Source organism: Opisthocomus hoazin, chromosome 22, assembly GCF_030867145.1.
Source record: "Opisthocomus hoazin isolate bOpiHoa1 chromosome 22, bOpiHoa1.hap1, whole genome shotgun sequence".
In the NCBI taxonomy this organism is placed as follows: Eukaryota; Metazoa; Chordata; class Aves; order Opisthocomiformes; family Opisthocomidae; genus Opisthocomus; species Opisthocomus hoazin.
In genome coordinates this window covers 7,101,483-7,117,608 of record NC_134435.1, presented here as the reverse complement: position 1 = coordinate 7,117,608, position 16,126 = coordinate 7,101,483, and the positions used below count along the sequence as shown (strand labels likewise).

Genomic DNA, 16,126 nt, shown 5'->3' with positions numbered 1-16,126 from the left:
GCTGGGAGCGAGTGCCGGCAGATCTGGTGTCCGTCAGCTGTGCCCCAACAACCCTGCTGGCACGTGGCCGGAGAGCCTGAGCTGGACCTCCAAGGCAGGCAGCACTGCGAGGGCTCCCAGAGCTGGCGAGGCCCCTTGGGTGACCTCCTGCACATCCAGTGCCCCCCATGGGATAAGATGAGCTTCTAGCATATATGAGGTCCAGTCTTCCTCCTGGTAGCCTGACACCAAAATCTCCTCTTTGATGGTCCTGCTAAGCCTTGTAAGTGTGGAGAGGACTTTTCAGGGCTTCCTTTGCAAGCTCTCAGTCATTTCTGGAGCTCCTCAAAGCTGCTGAGATCAAAGAGTCAGCCAGTTTCTCTAAGCTCTTGTTTCCCTCTCCATGCGATCCCACTCCATCCCATGACTGACAACGCACACCCGGGCCTGGCAGCGTGCCCCTCACGAGGAGCAGGACCTGGCTGTCCCCACCATGTGCATGGAGGACCGTGAGGACCCCTCACTCCCACCCACACAGGGCTCACCACCACGAGCATGGGGACCATTGCCAAGTGTGGCTGCATCACTGCAGCGGGCTGCTTTTACTTTCACTCAAGACCAGGGTTTAAGCCGCCACGTATATAAAGAAATCCCTGTTATAATTATCTTCCTGGCACTATCATTTGTTTAAGCCCTTAGCAGAGGGCTTAGCTTCAGGCTACAGTGCAAAGCACCGAGCAATTGCCACGTTGTCAGTTCGAAAAGACGTGGTTTCTTTTCTCTTCTTTTTTTTTTTTTTCCCTCCCTAAAATTTTTTCCAGATGTCTTCTTTTATTTTTTTTTCCTTAGGAGAAGTACCAGCAGCTGTACAATTTCAATGCGAGCCGTGACTAATCCAGCGCAGAGAGCATTCAACGAGAACATTCAACTCCTCAGGGTGCAAATCAAGCAAATGAAACTTTAGTTCAGGGGATGTGTGACCTCTGGAGCCAAACTGGACCTACGAGTGGCACTGAGCTGCACATGGGAGCTATGGACACTTGTGGTGGGAGGAGAAGATGCTCCAGATGCCTGCCACAGGCCGTTGGCTGCATTGGATGGACCTATGTGGTCTTAGACACCATCACAAAGCTGGCCTCCACATGGACCCGAGAGGGTCGCATGGGGTATTTATGGATGTCTCTGTGGGTGGTATCAACATCCACATATCATCACACAGGGATGGCTTTTGAGAGGTGTGTAGCCAAGTAAAGAAACGAGTGAAGAAGACTTTCTCCTCTTGTTCTTTGCTGCCAGCCTCCCAGGCTGCCTGTTCACAGAGATCGACCATCTCACTGGGAAGCGATGATGGTTTCTCACGGCCTCATTCCCTATCTTTCCCCTCCCCTTTCCCTTTCTGGTTTGTTTATTTTTTGTTTCTTGTCGGCCATATGGATGTTTAGTCTGACATCGGTTTCTTTCACTTACAGCAGAAGTGCCGTGAGGCTGGACAAGGACTGAGCTGATAAAGAATCACAAATCACAAAATAACAGGCGTCCTACAGAGCAAGGAGCCAGCACAGCCCAGCGGGTTCTTATGTTGACATCTAAATCCTTAGCAACATCAATGGGAAGAGTTAAGCACCCAGGTCGATGTCTCAGCCCCTCTCAAAGATAGTGTGTAATCACGAGGAACGAACCCGAACCCCAGGCAGCCAAGACAAAACATGATGTTGCATTTTGTTATGGTCTTGGGTGTCCTTCAACCAGCATCTGCAATCAGACTGCTGGTGCCAGATGACATGTCCTCAGTCCTGCTGCCTACAGGAGCCTTCCAGGAGCTCCTGGAGAGCAACCTTGCATTACCCTGGCCAGGGTGAGGGTTGGTGCCACCGGAGGATCACAAGCTGCCAAGAGCTGGACTATCTGCAGTGCACAGGGAAGCCCTGTATGACATGGAGACACTCTTCAGGGGTGCCCAAATTCCAGCAATTTGACAGCCTCTCCTTTTGGCTGCTGGTTTTACTTTGTGAGGCAGCGCCATGGCCATGCTGGTGCATGAAGGCGTGCTGCCTGGTTCTGCCAGGAGAGCAGATGAACCTTAAATCCTCTCAGTCATGCTGAGATGCAAGGAGAGAGGAGCTGGGTTTTCATGCTGAGCATCGAGAGGAACAGATGGGAAAATTCAACTCCAAATAGCTTCGCTGCCTGGCTGCCTCTGGCTGGGCAGCTGCTCTAGCTGAGTTATGATCTCTTGGGTTGAAATACTCAGTGATGTCTGAAAAGACCATTGGATACCACTGACCAGCAATTTCAACTGTGGGCTTTGCTCGATTGGTCCAGATCTGCTGGATGATAACCACGGCAGAGAAACCAATCTGCTGAGGGTCACAACTCCCAGCCCAGCACTTCTCTGCCTACTTGGAGGATATTTCAGACATGACATGACTCTCCACGTCCTCTGGATCATTCTTTCCTCTCCCTCACCACACGGCAGTCCCATATGGCAGCAGTGTTAGGAGAGAGGATGGAGGGGCGAGGACTCTCCTGCCTTCCTCTGCATCCACCCGTGGACGGGAAACACCAGCTCTGGGTGCTCAGCTACCCCCTTGTGAAACGGCAGCATGTAACGCTTTAATTGCAAGAGGCCAAGGTACCAGGAGGCACACAAACCAAGCAGAGAGATGGTGTTCCTCCCTGCTCCCCCTGTACTGTTAATCCGACAGAGAGCCAGAGCACTGACAAACTCATTGCAGCAGTGCAGGCAGCTGCTGTGACAACAACTCCGCCGGGAAGGTTGTGCTGGGGCTGATCTGTCCCTGCAAGAGACCCCCTTGATCTCCAGCCCTGCTTGATTTCTCTGGTCTACCCTTTGGACCCAGGCTGGGCCTCAGCCCGTCTTTGGGGCGGGTGGGACTGCCCACTGGGGAGAGAGGGAGAGGAAGAGACCGATTTGGAAAGATAGCGAGGAGGAGGAGGAGGAGAGGCAGCGGGAAACCCAGCCCACCCTTTGGCTTCCTCCTGCCTCCTTCTAAAACCTGCAGATTCCTCCAGCCCGTCCAAGCGCCTGAAGTTTCCTCAGCCCTGCTGCCGGGACTGCGAGGTATGGCCCGAGACCTTCGTGTTTGCCTTTGCCGCGCTATTTCTCCCAGCATGGGGGTCCCGATAGCCCCACTTGTGGGGGTCCCTGGCCCGGGAGCCGCTCTCCTGGCCCGTGGGGTGCATCTGCTTCTCGGCAATGCATCACTCGGGGTCCCACAGCATCTGCCTCCCCACCCCGAGTGATGTGTTGAGAGACCTCTCCTGACTGCTGCTCTTTCTCCTCTCCTCAGCGTCTCCGCTCCGGAGTCTGTTACTCTATTTCACTGCCAGCTTACCAACATTAACGCTTTGGTGACATCTGACTGTAAAGCTTTAACCTGCCCTAATGTTTCTGTCTCCTCCCCTTTTCCCCTCTGGGTTTGCAGCTGTGGGGTATTTCCTTAGCGAGATGCTCGAGACCAACGTCTGGGCACATCAAACCAACCTGCAGCGCAAATCCGGTCTAGTTACAGACCAGTCCCGATTACACCCAGTCTGAGGTGCGTTGGCAGGTGATATTTTACTCACCAGAATATCTAGAGGAAGAACAAAAGAGCTGTCGACTTCATAGCAGCATTATTTTTTTGTTTTCAGCACAGCCGCTCTTATTTCTCCTAAAAAAAATAAAAGGACACTCGGCTTTTTGTTCCAAGCAGACTTTGAAACCATTTCAAGTCCTGCTGCCCCGGTTTGCATAACTCCAGCTGATCAACTGTTAGAGATGGAGGTCACAGGAGAGGAGGAAAAAAGCTCTTTTTTGATTTTTTTTTTAAACTTTTCAGAACTTGGGCTCAGTCAGGCGCAATTTTAGGTCCACGCAGAAAAGCCGAGCGCTTGTTTCCTTTAAAGGCAGCCGCTGTCCTTCCCGTCCCGGTGACGTGCGTGCCAGCCTAACTCTGCTCTTTGTGTCCCTTCTCTAAGAAAGCTCCACTCTGTTGCATCCAGCCAAGAGAAGGAAACCTAAGGGGATGGGGGCTGAACACCCACCCGAACCAAAAGGCAACAGTTTCACGTTGGAGTGAAATCGGGGGCACTGGGAAGGTCACCAGTGGTCCGAGCCCCCAGTTACCACCAACTCGAAACAGCCCAAAAACTCAGCAACCCCGCAAAAGGACAAAAGTAAATCGCTGCCGTTTGTGAGGGTCGATCAGGCGAGTTTTAGGTGCAAATAAAAGGCTGTCACGTTCTGCTCAGCAGTTAAAGCCAAGCTATTGTCTGCCACATAGGCAGGAGCAGGGATGCGGGGGGTGTTGGGAGGGGGAAGAGGAGAAATAAACTTTTCAAACTTTTTTTTAAGCCCCTCCTTCCACAACCCTCTGCTCTTCCATGACTCAGCCCCAGAGGAATGTCGGCTCCCATGGAAACCCTTTCTGGGTCCTCTGGTCGGAGGGATGTCGGGACTGTTATCGCTGGAGCGGCTGTGGCAGGGCGAGCCCAGGGAATGCTTTGAAGATGGCTTGTATTTTTGCAGAATATTTAGCAGACAGTTTATTCTCTCTCTCCTTTGTGGAGCTGTGCGCGGATCAGCTTTCCGTATCCTCCAGGAGCCAGAGGGACCGCGTGCACCTGGCACACGAGTATCTGGGCTGCCTTTGGCACTGCCCCACGTCCAGCCCGAACAAAAGAAAAAGCTCAGGCAGGACAGCAAAATGCTGTATCGCCTGCCCTTCCAACCGAGGTCTGCCCAGGGCTCATCTGCGAACCACGGCTTGCAGCCCCGGTCTCATCCATGCACTCCTCTTGATACTAATTTAACTGTTTCCCAACACGAATGCGATTTGCAGCCTAGACAGACTGTGACAGCTCCAACCCAGCACACAGCTATCGTGGCATATGGGCTCTTGCCTTTCTGCCCATAAGGCCTGCAAGATCTGGAGCATTTGTGAGGGCAATCACAGCTGCTCAGCCCCCTGCAAGGGGAATGGGTTAATACAGCGCAGGGGTGTAGACGTGTCTTTAGTGACTCTGCATGGACAGATGTGGTAGATGACAGATGTTTTTTTCCCCTGTGTTTTCCTGAGAGTTTGTAAGCGTGTGCACGAGCTAAATGGAATTTTACTTCTATCTAAACCCGTCTTGGCTTTCTGAGCCTGCATGCTTTGTGCCAGGGGATGGCACAGGTGGCAGGAGCCAGCCTGGCTTCTCCGCAGCCCTCTGCTCCTGCCCCGCTCCCCTGGGACCCAGCGCAGCAGCAGCACGTCCACAGAGCCGGCACCTCCAGCAGCACGGCCCGGACACGCAGGGACCTGTTCGACAGGGAGCTTTATGGGGACTCGTGCAAACAACTCTGACTTCAGCTTGAATTTTAGCCCGGGAGCGGCTGGCTGAGTAAAGCTGAGAGGGTCTTGCTTGCACAGGGAGGTCAGGGACAGACGGCAGGCTCACAGCCCTCGCGTTGCATCGCTGTGGTGGCCACACTCGGTCACCCATCTGCATCTCGAAAACTGGCCCACGGTGGGATTTTTAGGCAGAAGCTTCTTCTGTGCCAGTCCTGCCTTTACATTCAGTCTGAGGTGCTGGGGCATGTCAGACCCTGCAGAGCCTTGGAAGAGCAATGAGCAGATGGAGGGTGGGCGCAGCAGACCCCACCGCTCGGGCTGGCGGGGAGTCAAGATGTGGGAGGCGTTTTGCTCAGCGATTCCCCACTGCTGCTCTCCTGGTGATGGGAGGTAGCAGCGGGGCTCCTGGCCCGGGTTATGGCAGAGGCAGCTGGGGTCATCCCCATGGCCTCAGGGAGGAGCGGTGGAAGTGGCCAGGCAGACTCCTCCCCACGCTAACGTGGCATCCCGAAGGGCTTATGCAACCCTGGCCAGGGCCAGCGCCACAAGGGCCACGCTCCACCATCCACGGAGCCTCCTCCGCAGGCTGCGCCCGCCTGGTCCTGGCCCCCCTCAGCCCGCAAAGGCCCCCAGGCTGGGCAGGAGAAGGCAAGAGGAATTGGCAGAACCCAGCAGCCCAAACTCTCCTCCATGCATCACTGTGGAGCGTGTTCCTCAGTAGGAGAAACTTATGGTAGTGCTACAGGATGGGGGGGAGGGAGGAAAAGAGTTTGCCAGAGCAGCCTGCTTTGAATTTATGGAGGTGCTGAGGGTCTGTGTCAGACCTCTCCACACCCCACGGCTCTCTCGTTAGCCGCATCGCTGCAAAATGCAATGAGCAGCCGGCGCAGAGGGATAGCTTGGTCTGCGCTAGAAAGGGAGCGACGAGACTGTGTTCGCACAGCGACTGGGAGCTGAAGTCCCTTAGGATGCAAGTGGGGTCAAGTGTTAGAAAGACAGTGCAGACCATGGGTCCTGCAAAGGGGATGGTGATATATTTGTATTCAGCAGCCCTCTTTGCACCACAATGTGCTGGCTTCTGTTGATTCCTTTAGGATACAGAAGGGTCTAAGTCCCCACTTGTAAAATCTCTTTCCCAGCCCTGTTGTCCTTGGTCCAAAATCATGTCCTGCTGTGCCCCGTCGCTCTGCCCCTCACGCTGCCCTCCGCCCTGCGCAGGGCTCTCGCAGAGCGGTGCCAGGCATCCCAGTGCAGGGCCCCTCGCAGGCATCCCCCCGAGCACCTCCAGCTGGGGGATGGATGCTGAGCTCATGGTATGGCCCAGCTGCCAACTCCAAAGAGCATCCTCTTGGACAGCATGACCATGGTAGGTCCACAGGGAGGAGGACTTGCACCAGTGACTTGTTCTGTGGGCCAGGCTTTTCTGCTGGAGCAGCTCTGAGCACAGGGCTCCTGAGCCGTTATTTCAGGACTTTTGGCCACCAGGCATTCAGGAAAGACCATGCCTTCGCAGAACAGCCAGGGGCTCACAGATGCTGCAATGTCCTCTGTGCACAGGCTATGCCTCCAGGAGGATGTTGTTTTTCAAATAAACTTGTTTTCCCATCTCCGGCGCGAGACAGCTCTGCAGACCTTGTTTGCTCAGACTCTTTCGTGCTCCTTCTTCCTCCAAACATAACACTGGCAGCTCTGGCCGTCCGCTGGCTCCTAGCAAGCACGTCATTTCCTGACCCCAGCTTACTGCATGCCCACACTTTGAAACTCAGGGTTTTTTGGGGGCTTGGGGAAATCATCTGAGAAGGTTGGGTTCTTCTTAATGCCATCTTCTATGTGTACACACATTGCCCCCTCCTCCAGGCTGGGCACTGCTGTGTTTCTGCCCAACAAGCATCACTGAATCTCAGAGCATCTTCCAAAGCAAACAAGCCCCTTGGGAGAAGCCCAAGAGAAGCCTTGACAAGCCAGGGGACGGCAGTAAGGGGGGAAATGGCCAGATTCACCAGTACTTTTCCACACACCCCCCCCTCACCCGGCAAACCACCCCTCCAGAAGTGAAGAACCGGTGATCTCTCCTGGCAAATGCCAGGAGAGCTTTCAGCAGCCTCCAGAGCAAATAAAAGTGAGGGGAAGGGACGGCGCGTACCGAGCAGCAGAGGAGGGAGCCGCTCAGCTGCAGCCTTGCCAGAGCAAACGGGTTCATCCACCCCCACGCACAGACCCTCTCCCTGCAGGTCCTCTGACCCACCACAGCAGCCATCCCCTCCACCCCGTGCTCCCAGCTCTCAGATGTCCCTGGGAAGGTGCCCTCCACACCCTGACACCTATTTCGCACGGGCACCCAGCCGGGGCTGGGTGAGGCTTTCAGACTGGGAAGAGGATTTCAGCCTCTGCATGGCCAAACCTTGCTAAATTGGGATGCACAGCCCAGCCTGGCTGGTGCCCTGGCAGCACAGCGTTGGCGCAGATTTATACCCAGAGACCTGCCACGCACAGGGAGGAAGGGAAAAGATGCACGGGTGAATTAGATATCCATCCATGCTTGCTGGGAGAGAAGGCGGCACCTTGTCCATCACTTTCTGTCCCAGCGAAGCCGTCCATCTGCCCAGCCCCAGGGAGCCGGTGGGCTGCAATGCCCCGGCCAAGCAGGTGGAAGGCGAGCGGAAGGGAGGCAGCGGAAGCCTTGGCATGGGGACAAGTCCCCTCGCTGGCAGGAGACAAACCAGGGGTGTTTCACTCTCCCGACGGGCGGAAGGGAGCGGGCAGCCCTCGCTGTCAGCAGTTGGATGCCACCGGCATATTAAGCAACCAGCTGAGCTCCTCTCTGCCCGCACACAGAGGGGCTCAATCCTGCCAAACAGGAACCGAGGGGGCAAGGACAGGGCGATTTCACCAGCTGCGCTCTCCTGGCTCGCATCGCGGCCAGTGTTAGCTGGGCTGCCTGACTCGCCCGTCCTACAGAGTCCCTGCAACAGCCCACATCGAGAGGCTGCAAAGGGCTTGTCCTCCTGGAGCTCATCTCCCAGCAGGACACAACCCCGATGCGTCCTGTATCCCTCAAACCCAGTTTGGGGACCCTCAGCTCTGAGCAGGAAAATGAAAATCTATAGCAGGCCCCCAAAATTTGGGGGTGCTGGGGGTGGGGTATTGGTCCCTGACACCCAGAGAGATGTCTGTGTTCATGTGGGAAGGGGTTTTCTCCAGGATTTAATTGTCGAGTGCCCCATCTCACTGTCTCTCTCTTCTATCTTTCCTTCCTACACTTTCATTTTCCCTCTGATTGACAAACAAAATGGTAGGGAGTTTCATTGCCTGTACCCAGTGCTCATATCAGGGGCTTTTAAGATGAAAAATTGGGGTTTTTTGGTCTAAAAAAGCTCCTGTGAAGGACAGAGGAACTGCCATTTTGACCGCAATTCTTCTAAAGGCATCCAGGAAAGCAACAGAAATCTAAACCCCCATCATCTCCTTTTGCAAAATTAAAAGAATGTGTTTTGAAAGCATGATTTGGCTTAAGGTTTTGGCTAGAAAAGACAGCATGTGGGGCTGTAATATCGAACAGACAAGGCAGGGAATAAAGGGAACGCCCTTTTCTAAGCGTCGGACTGCCAGTCGTGCGCTCAGCCTGGAGCCGAGCGGCACGCAGCGGCCTCCTTCCTCATCCCTCCTTTTCCTCTCCTTTATTCAGGGTTTGCTGAAAGATGAGGGCCTGGATATTTTTCCTTCTCTGCCTGGCAGGCAAAGCCCTGGCAGCTCCGGTAAGTACGGGAGACAACGGAGCCTCCCTGCTGTCAGGGTTGTCCATCTGATGTATCTGGTGGGGGTTTTCTTTTATAACAAATAAAGCCCCGAGGTATGGGGGACAGCGGGGGGAGAGAAAACCCGTGGGTGGCCCTGTCACCTGCCCTGGTGGGTCACCCCCCTTGGGACCATCCTCTCCACGGACCCTGGCTCATGGTCCTTTTCTCCTGCAGCAGGAGGCTCTGCCAGATGAGACAGAGGTCATCGAAGACCCCACCACAGAGGTAGGTGACTCTGCTCCTCCTTGTCACCCATCCCTTGCAGCACCCACCGCCCTGGGAAGAGCATCTCCGAAGCACAGGGGAGCGGGAGCAAAGGGAGGGCTGCTCTGCCCCTCAGGAATGGGGCCCAGCTCTCTGCACATCCCTACCAGAAACACCGACCTCTTTTGCAGGAGCCCGTGGGAGCTAACCCTGTCCAGGTGGAGGTGGGAGAGTTCGAGGAACCCACAGAGGATGTAGAAGAGATTGTTGCAGAGAGTAAGTCACTTTTCCCCTGCCCTCCAGCAGGCAGAGACACCATCCCTTCCCTGAATCGGGGAGCTTTAGCTACCCCAAGCAGTGAGGGACTTCTTTGGGAAGGGCTGTAGCACAAGGCCAATGCCAACCTCGATGCACACTTAAAAGCAGAAGAGGTACATGACCTCTTTCCTACACTGGATTCTCCATAACCCCTTTTTTTGCAACAGAAAAGCCATTGCATTTTGTGGCTACAGAAAGGAGCCCTTGGGCTAATCCTGGGCTTCTGGAGACCCTCACATCTTCCCAGTGCAGGGAGAGATGCTTGGGGCTGTGTCTGGTGAAGTGTTTGTCTTTCCTCTGTGCTGAGATGCCCCAGGCAGCTTGTGGGAGGTGAGGATGGGGCAGGCACTGACTTTGCTCCCTGTCCTCTCCCAGACCCCTGCCAGAACCACCACTGCAAGCACGGAAAGGTGTGCGAGGTGGATGACAACAACTCACCCATGTGTGTGTGCCAGGACCCCTCCAGCTGCCCAGCCACCACCGGCGTCTTCGAGAAGGTGAGGGCAGAAGCTGCTTGATCGGCCGGAGCAGGGAGGGACCTCACATGGGACATTGCCAGCGATGGTGGGGGAGACAGTCAGAGCCAGGGTGGGAGGTCCCCAGCTGGCCTCAGCCAGTAGTGACCAAGGAGCCATTATCCACCAGGAAACAAGTTAAACATCTCATTTGGAGGCTCTCCCTGCTGTCCCCGCAGCAGGGCTGGGTTTCACCATACCTCACGCAGCATCTCCCCATCCTGCACAGGTCTGTGGCACCGACAACAAGACCTATGACTCCTCCTGCCATTTCTTTGCCACTAAGTGCACCTTGGAGGGAACCAAGAAAGGACACAAGCTGCACCTGGACTACATTGGGCCTTGCAAATGTAAGTGGAGCCATTCCATTAGACAAGGGGAGCCCTAACCTGAGCATAGCCCCTTTGCCCATGGGCTGAGGGAGACCAAGCTCCAGGCAGATGCAGAGCTGAGGTGGGAGGGCACTGGAGCTGCATGTCCAGGCGCTGTGCTGACCACCGTGTATGGCTTCCAGTCATCCCCGCCTGCCTGGACACAGAGCTGACCGAGTTCCCCCTGCGCATGCGGGACTGGCTCAAGAACGTGCTGATCACCCTGTACGAGCGCGATGAGGACAACAACCTGCTGACTGAGAAGCAGAAGCTCAAGGTGAGGGGCTGGGGAGGGTGCCTGGGAGCTCATCCCACCAACGGATCCTGGCACACGTGGGGAACCCATCCAGAATGACTTGTGGACACCTCATGTAAAGCCCCTCCCAGGATCCCCCCTTGCACCCCATTCCTGTGCTGACAAGGTCTCCCTGGCCTCTCCTATGACAGGTGAAGAAGATCCACGAGAACGAGAAGCGCCTGGAGGCCGGTGACCACACTGTGGAGCTACTGGCCCGCGACTTTGAGAAGAACTACAACATGTACATCTTCCCCGTGCACTGGCAGTTCGGGCAGCTGGACCAGCACCCCATTGATGGGTGAGTGTTGGTAGAGCAGGATGGGGGCCCCCACCAGCACCCTTTCCTGCTCGAGGACCAGGGTGGTTTGGTGGCAGAAGGTGTCAAGGCAGGCTGGACATGTGGCACAAGTGGGTGGCTGGTGGCAGAGGCACAGGCAAAACCCTGTGGAGGGACAACCCTGCACGTATCTGGCAGGGGTTGAGGCAAACCAGGTAGGGGTAGAGGCAGTTTTGCCTTCTGCAAAAAGCTCTTCTGTAGAAAGAGGAGCCTCCCCCAGCCCCAGCTGCTCCCATCTCCCATAGATGTGGAGTTTCTGTCTTAGATTTACTGTCCTATGATAGTTCCCTAAAATATCTTAGTCCAAAGGCCCCAGGATAACTTCAACAGCTGAAAGAGCAGCTGCTGGCTTAGCCGTGAGCTGGAGATGGACATGAGAGCCATCACACGCAGAGACCCATGGGGTGGGGGCAGTTGGTGAGGAACCCCAGCTGCTGGCTATTTTGTGTCTAGCACAGCCGGCTGCAAAAGCAGACACCGGTCATTGAACTCAATGACAGTGGCAGCTACTGGGAGGGCACTGGGACAGCTCTCAAACCAGACGGAGAGCTGGGGCCAGCATCGTGCCCTGCATTGGGCCCTGCACCCGGCAGAGCATCTCCCCTCCCGCGGGATCGCAGCTGAAGCTGGTGGGCAGCACATTGACTGTGTGGTCACCTTGGCAGGTACCTCTCCCACACCGAGCTGGCCCCGCTCCGTGCCCCCCTCATCCCCATGGAGCACTGCACCACCCGCTTCTTCGAGGCTTGCGACCTGGACAATGACAAGTACATCGCCCTGGAGGAGTGGGCCAGCTGCTTCGGCATTAAGGAGAGTAAGTACTGAGCAGGGAGGGAATGGGGCTGGAGGAGACACCCAAAAGTACCCCCAGAGACCCCACTCGGGATGAAATGAGGCATTACAACCGGTCCTGGGGAGGGAAAAGCAGGGCAGAGTGGGGAGGGGATCGCAGGAGCAGCGGGACCCTGGGAGCATCCACCTCCTAACCTGGTCTCTCTCTTTTCCTTCCAGAGGACATCGACAAGGATCTTGTGATCTAAACTCCCAGCTTCCTTCTCTGCTGCCAACTTTGTCTTGTTTTAACCTTCCCACTTCCTTCAGTTTTTAAACGGCTTTTGTTATGTTTTGTTCTTCCCTGGGAACAAGGTGCTAATATAGATCTAAACATACGTAGTAAAGGTGCTAAGAGAAATAACAGTCCTCGTTCATAGCCTAATCTATTACCACTAGATTACTCACTCGGCTGTTTCCACACACTCTGACCAGCCCTTTCCCTCTCCGACGTGTCTTTACCATTGACCGACCCTGTTCCTGTCCTAAATATCCGCACCGTCTCCGTATCCGCTCTCGGATCAACTTCTCTTAACTTCTTACTAACAGCACGTTCTCAGACACGTCAGCGCAGACGCAGAGAGCTCTCAGCCGATTCACCGCCCCCAGTTACAGATCGCCAGCGAGGGAAGGCAGAGCCAGAGGATGTAGGAGGACTGGGCTTTTCGAGCAGAGCAGCTGCGGGTGACGTTGTGGTCACCCAGGTCATGGTAGATGGGAAGGAGAGGGGTGAGAAAGACAGAGTGGCAGGATTTTGTTTTCCCTTGGTTTTTTTTTTTTTTCATTCCCAGGGCTTGAATTTAACAATCATTGGGCACAAAATAAAAAGAACTAATCAAACAAATGAATAGGAAAGCACACAAAATTTGAGACAAATAAAATGAAACGCATCCCATCCTGTAAAATCCCTTTGAAAAATAAAGGTTTGAAAGTGCTACGTGCTTTACCATTACTCAGTGACCGTACTGCTGTCGCGTTTTCTGTGCTGCAAAGAGAGACTGGGGGCGGCCGCCTGTTCCCCCAGGCCGCGTGTGGCTGACCTTGCTGTTGCGATTCTGCTGTAGCGGAGATCAAGCTCTTGGCTCTCCCCAGATCACAGTGCCCTTGAGCATTTCCCATCTCTGCCTCGGTCGTGCTTAAATTCCAGCCCTGCTCTCCCAGGGAAGCTGTGTCAGGCTTGGAAGGGACATTTCGGCTCAGAAAGAGGGGTGCTTGCCACATGCTCGAGGGAAAGGCTGTAGTACTTTTTTTCCTGTTGTGGATTTGGGGGTTTCAGAGATGGGCAGGAGGGAAGGGAGAAGGTATTTAGATTTTGCTTTATAGAGAGGGTCCTGACAGGAGCAAAGGGATGGTTAAGTCTCACAGGCTGAGAACTCTTTTTTTACCTCTGAATGTTCCCTGTGCCTTATATTATTGCCTTATATTATTAAATTCCTGCCACAGTGTGAGCAACCTGATGAGTCTGTGTAATAAAAAATACTGATTTGAAACACTGACAATAAATGAGCTTGCAACGTTCCTCTGTTCTGTCCCATCCCGATGAGGGGGATCGCACACGCAATGCCAACCCCATGCACGCATTCAGGGTGTCAGGCAGGCACCCCAGCCCTGCAGAAAAGTCTGGACCAAGGTAAGCTGAGGTGCTTCTGCCAGTCACATCCCACCACCTCACTATAAACAGGCTTGTTGGGGGACATCGGATGGATAACGCATGGGCAGATGGAGCTGGAGCAATGGAGGCAGACATGGTCACTGCAGAAGCCAGCACAGACACTCACACAGCTCCGAGGCCCTCGCTTTCACGAGCAATAAAATCCCTGGGAAAGGCTAAAAGGCACAACAGTACAAAATAACCACTGCCATTTGCATGGGCTAAAAATATCCACGTTGCAAGAGCTCTGGTCAAGCTGCGAGGGCCCCCGGTTCACAGCCGGCTGCTGGCTGTGCTGCGGTCCCCACACAGCCGCAGGATCAGCTCCCACGCAGGGTCGCTCCGGCTGCAGAGCCCTGGGCAGGTCCCACCGGGGACAGTCACTTTGCAAGCGCTTCGGCAAGCTGTTTGAACCCAGTGGGAGAGCTGGAGCCCTGAGGGACCAAGCAAAGGCTTTTCACCCCTGCCTTGAACCCCAGGGCTCATCCCACCCAGCCACGCTGCTTCCCGGAGCCGTCACCCGGAGGGAGGTTTCTGGATGGAGACAAAGCACGTGCCTCGCCACCTCGCAGGTTGCCACTGTGATTTGGCACATCAAGGGGCACCGCAGCCCACGACTCCCACCTGCGAGATCCAGACCGCTGCAGCAGCCATCGGCTGCCCAACCACCTCCCAGCCGGGAGAGCAGCTGAGAGAGGAACTGGGCAGGGGGAGGACAGGAAGGCAGGTGGGGACCGGAGGAGAGCGGCCACCCCGTGCAAACCTGCTTTCCAGTCGCTCCCTCTCAGCCAGAAACTCCCACTTGCGCTCCTTCGCCAAGATGCAGCCGCATTCGTCCCAGCTCCAGCCCTCCCCGCCAGCGCCGCCAGACAGACTCGGGCGGCTTCGCTCCCGTGCAAGGCACGGCTTTCCAGCCCTCCTCTTCTCTGCCTTCGCCTCTGCGCAGGAATCGGCTCTAAATCACTGCAAGCTCAGGAAAGCACCAGCAAAGCCGGTTATCACAGCTCAGGAAGGCGAGGGGATACTTCTATAAGTCCACGTCCCACCCCATGGGACAACACTCGTGTCCCAGAGGTCTGGCAGAGCCCAAAGCACCTAACTCAGTGCTATTACAAGTGCAGCTGTCCAAGCATTAACTGAGCATCAGAGTGAGCTCAGGAGGTTGCAGCTGGGCCTCCCTTAACCCTTCGAAGGTCATAGCCTGAAGTATCAAGTTGCTGGAATTTCACTGCCTTGGGGCAAATGCCATACATGGGGTTACATCAGGACTTGAGGAATAAGCTGGCCTTTTTAAGCATTCAGACCTAGACGGTGAGCAAGGGTGGAAAAGAACAGCCCTTTCCCTGTTACAGCCGAAAATGAGCCTTCCAGTGCCTGCACAGCAGTAAAGAAACTCGCCTGTCCTTTCCAAGTGGAAAGTCTCCCTGTGGTTAGTGCTGACTGAGGACACAGTTTGCAAACTTGAAAAAAAGAAAACAGACAAATAACGGAGAGCTCTGGATCCAAAACCAGCGCGACACAAGCACAGGCTGACCCGAGTGCTACAGTGCATCTGCAGGCAGAGGTGGTTCGTGTTGCTGTGGTTATTCAGGGCAGCACTACAGCTCAGTGAGCATTGTCCTGCCTGCATTCAACAGACAAAAGATGGGAAAGACAAAGATTCATGCAGACATCAGTGCCTTTCTGGCTGTTTTCCTGATCCTTGCTTTTATGAAAGCAGCTGACTGTGGCATATACGCCGCATTAAGGTTTGTGCCTTAAATATTCAAAATGCAGCTGATGCAAAAAGGTGACAAGCAAGGATCACTGTGACTATGCCAGCCTGGACTCCAAGGCTCAATATCTGCAAGGTGCAGCTGCACCTGGAGATGTTTCTGCTTTAGCTAATGGTGCCACTGGAAACCCACTGGGTTAAACCCACCCTGAAGCATGCGTGAAGGCTGGTATTTCGCACGTGCTCATGCCTCATTCGCTAAAATCAGTTCTGCAGAGGAAAACTGAGCCATGTAACCAAGTGCTTTAACCCACATTCAGGCAGCCCTTGGCGGTGGGGTGATGGAGTTATTGTTTACCTGGGAGTTTTTTGGAGTGTAACCCAGCAGTTAGATATCTCTCACAGCAGTTAAAGCCTACCCTGATGTGCTGCAGACGGGGGAATCTTGTCATGACCCGCAGCGTGGGTCCCATGGTGCTTGGCGGGCACAGTGCCAGGACCACCTCCATTCCTCTGCCCAGCTTCGGCTTGCCGCGCAGGTCCTCAACTGCCCATATCCCCTGAAGAACCTTCTTTTGGCTCAAACCAGAGTATAGATTTCCAAGACAGCCAAACTCAGACAAACCCAGCCCTACCTCCAGCGTAGAGACAACACCAGCAGAAAACACCCCAGGGGATGGTGCATCTCCCCGCAGCCAGCCCAGAGGCAGAGCAGGAAGGGGGGCAGACGCCCCTTTGCCCGCCCCAGGCCAGGGGAGCTGCTCCCAGACCA

At 54.9% G+C, this 16,126-nt stretch overlaps 1 protein-coding gene across 1 annotated transcript; it reads left to right on the top strand.

Moving 5' to 3' along the window:
• The first annotated feature begins 2,915 nt into the window (after window positions 1-2,915).
• Window positions 2,916-13,507, top strand: SPARC (secreted protein acidic and cysteine rich). Its single transcript, XM_075441745.1, has 10 exons — window positions 2,916-3,061; window positions 9,004-9,073; window positions 9,290-9,340; window positions 9,511-9,595; window positions 10,013-10,134; window positions 10,382-10,502; window positions 10,667-10,800; window positions 10,971-11,119; window positions 11,824-11,972; window positions 12,170-13,507. The coding sequence occupies exons 2-10, from the start codon at window positions 9,017-9,019 to the stop codon at window positions 12,196-12,198; spliced, it is 897 nt and encodes a 298-aa protein (XP_075297860.1). The 5' UTR covers window positions 2,916-3,061; window positions 9,004-9,016; the 3' UTR covers window positions 12,199-13,507.
• Window positions 13,508-16,126: the final 2,619 nt, after the last annotated feature.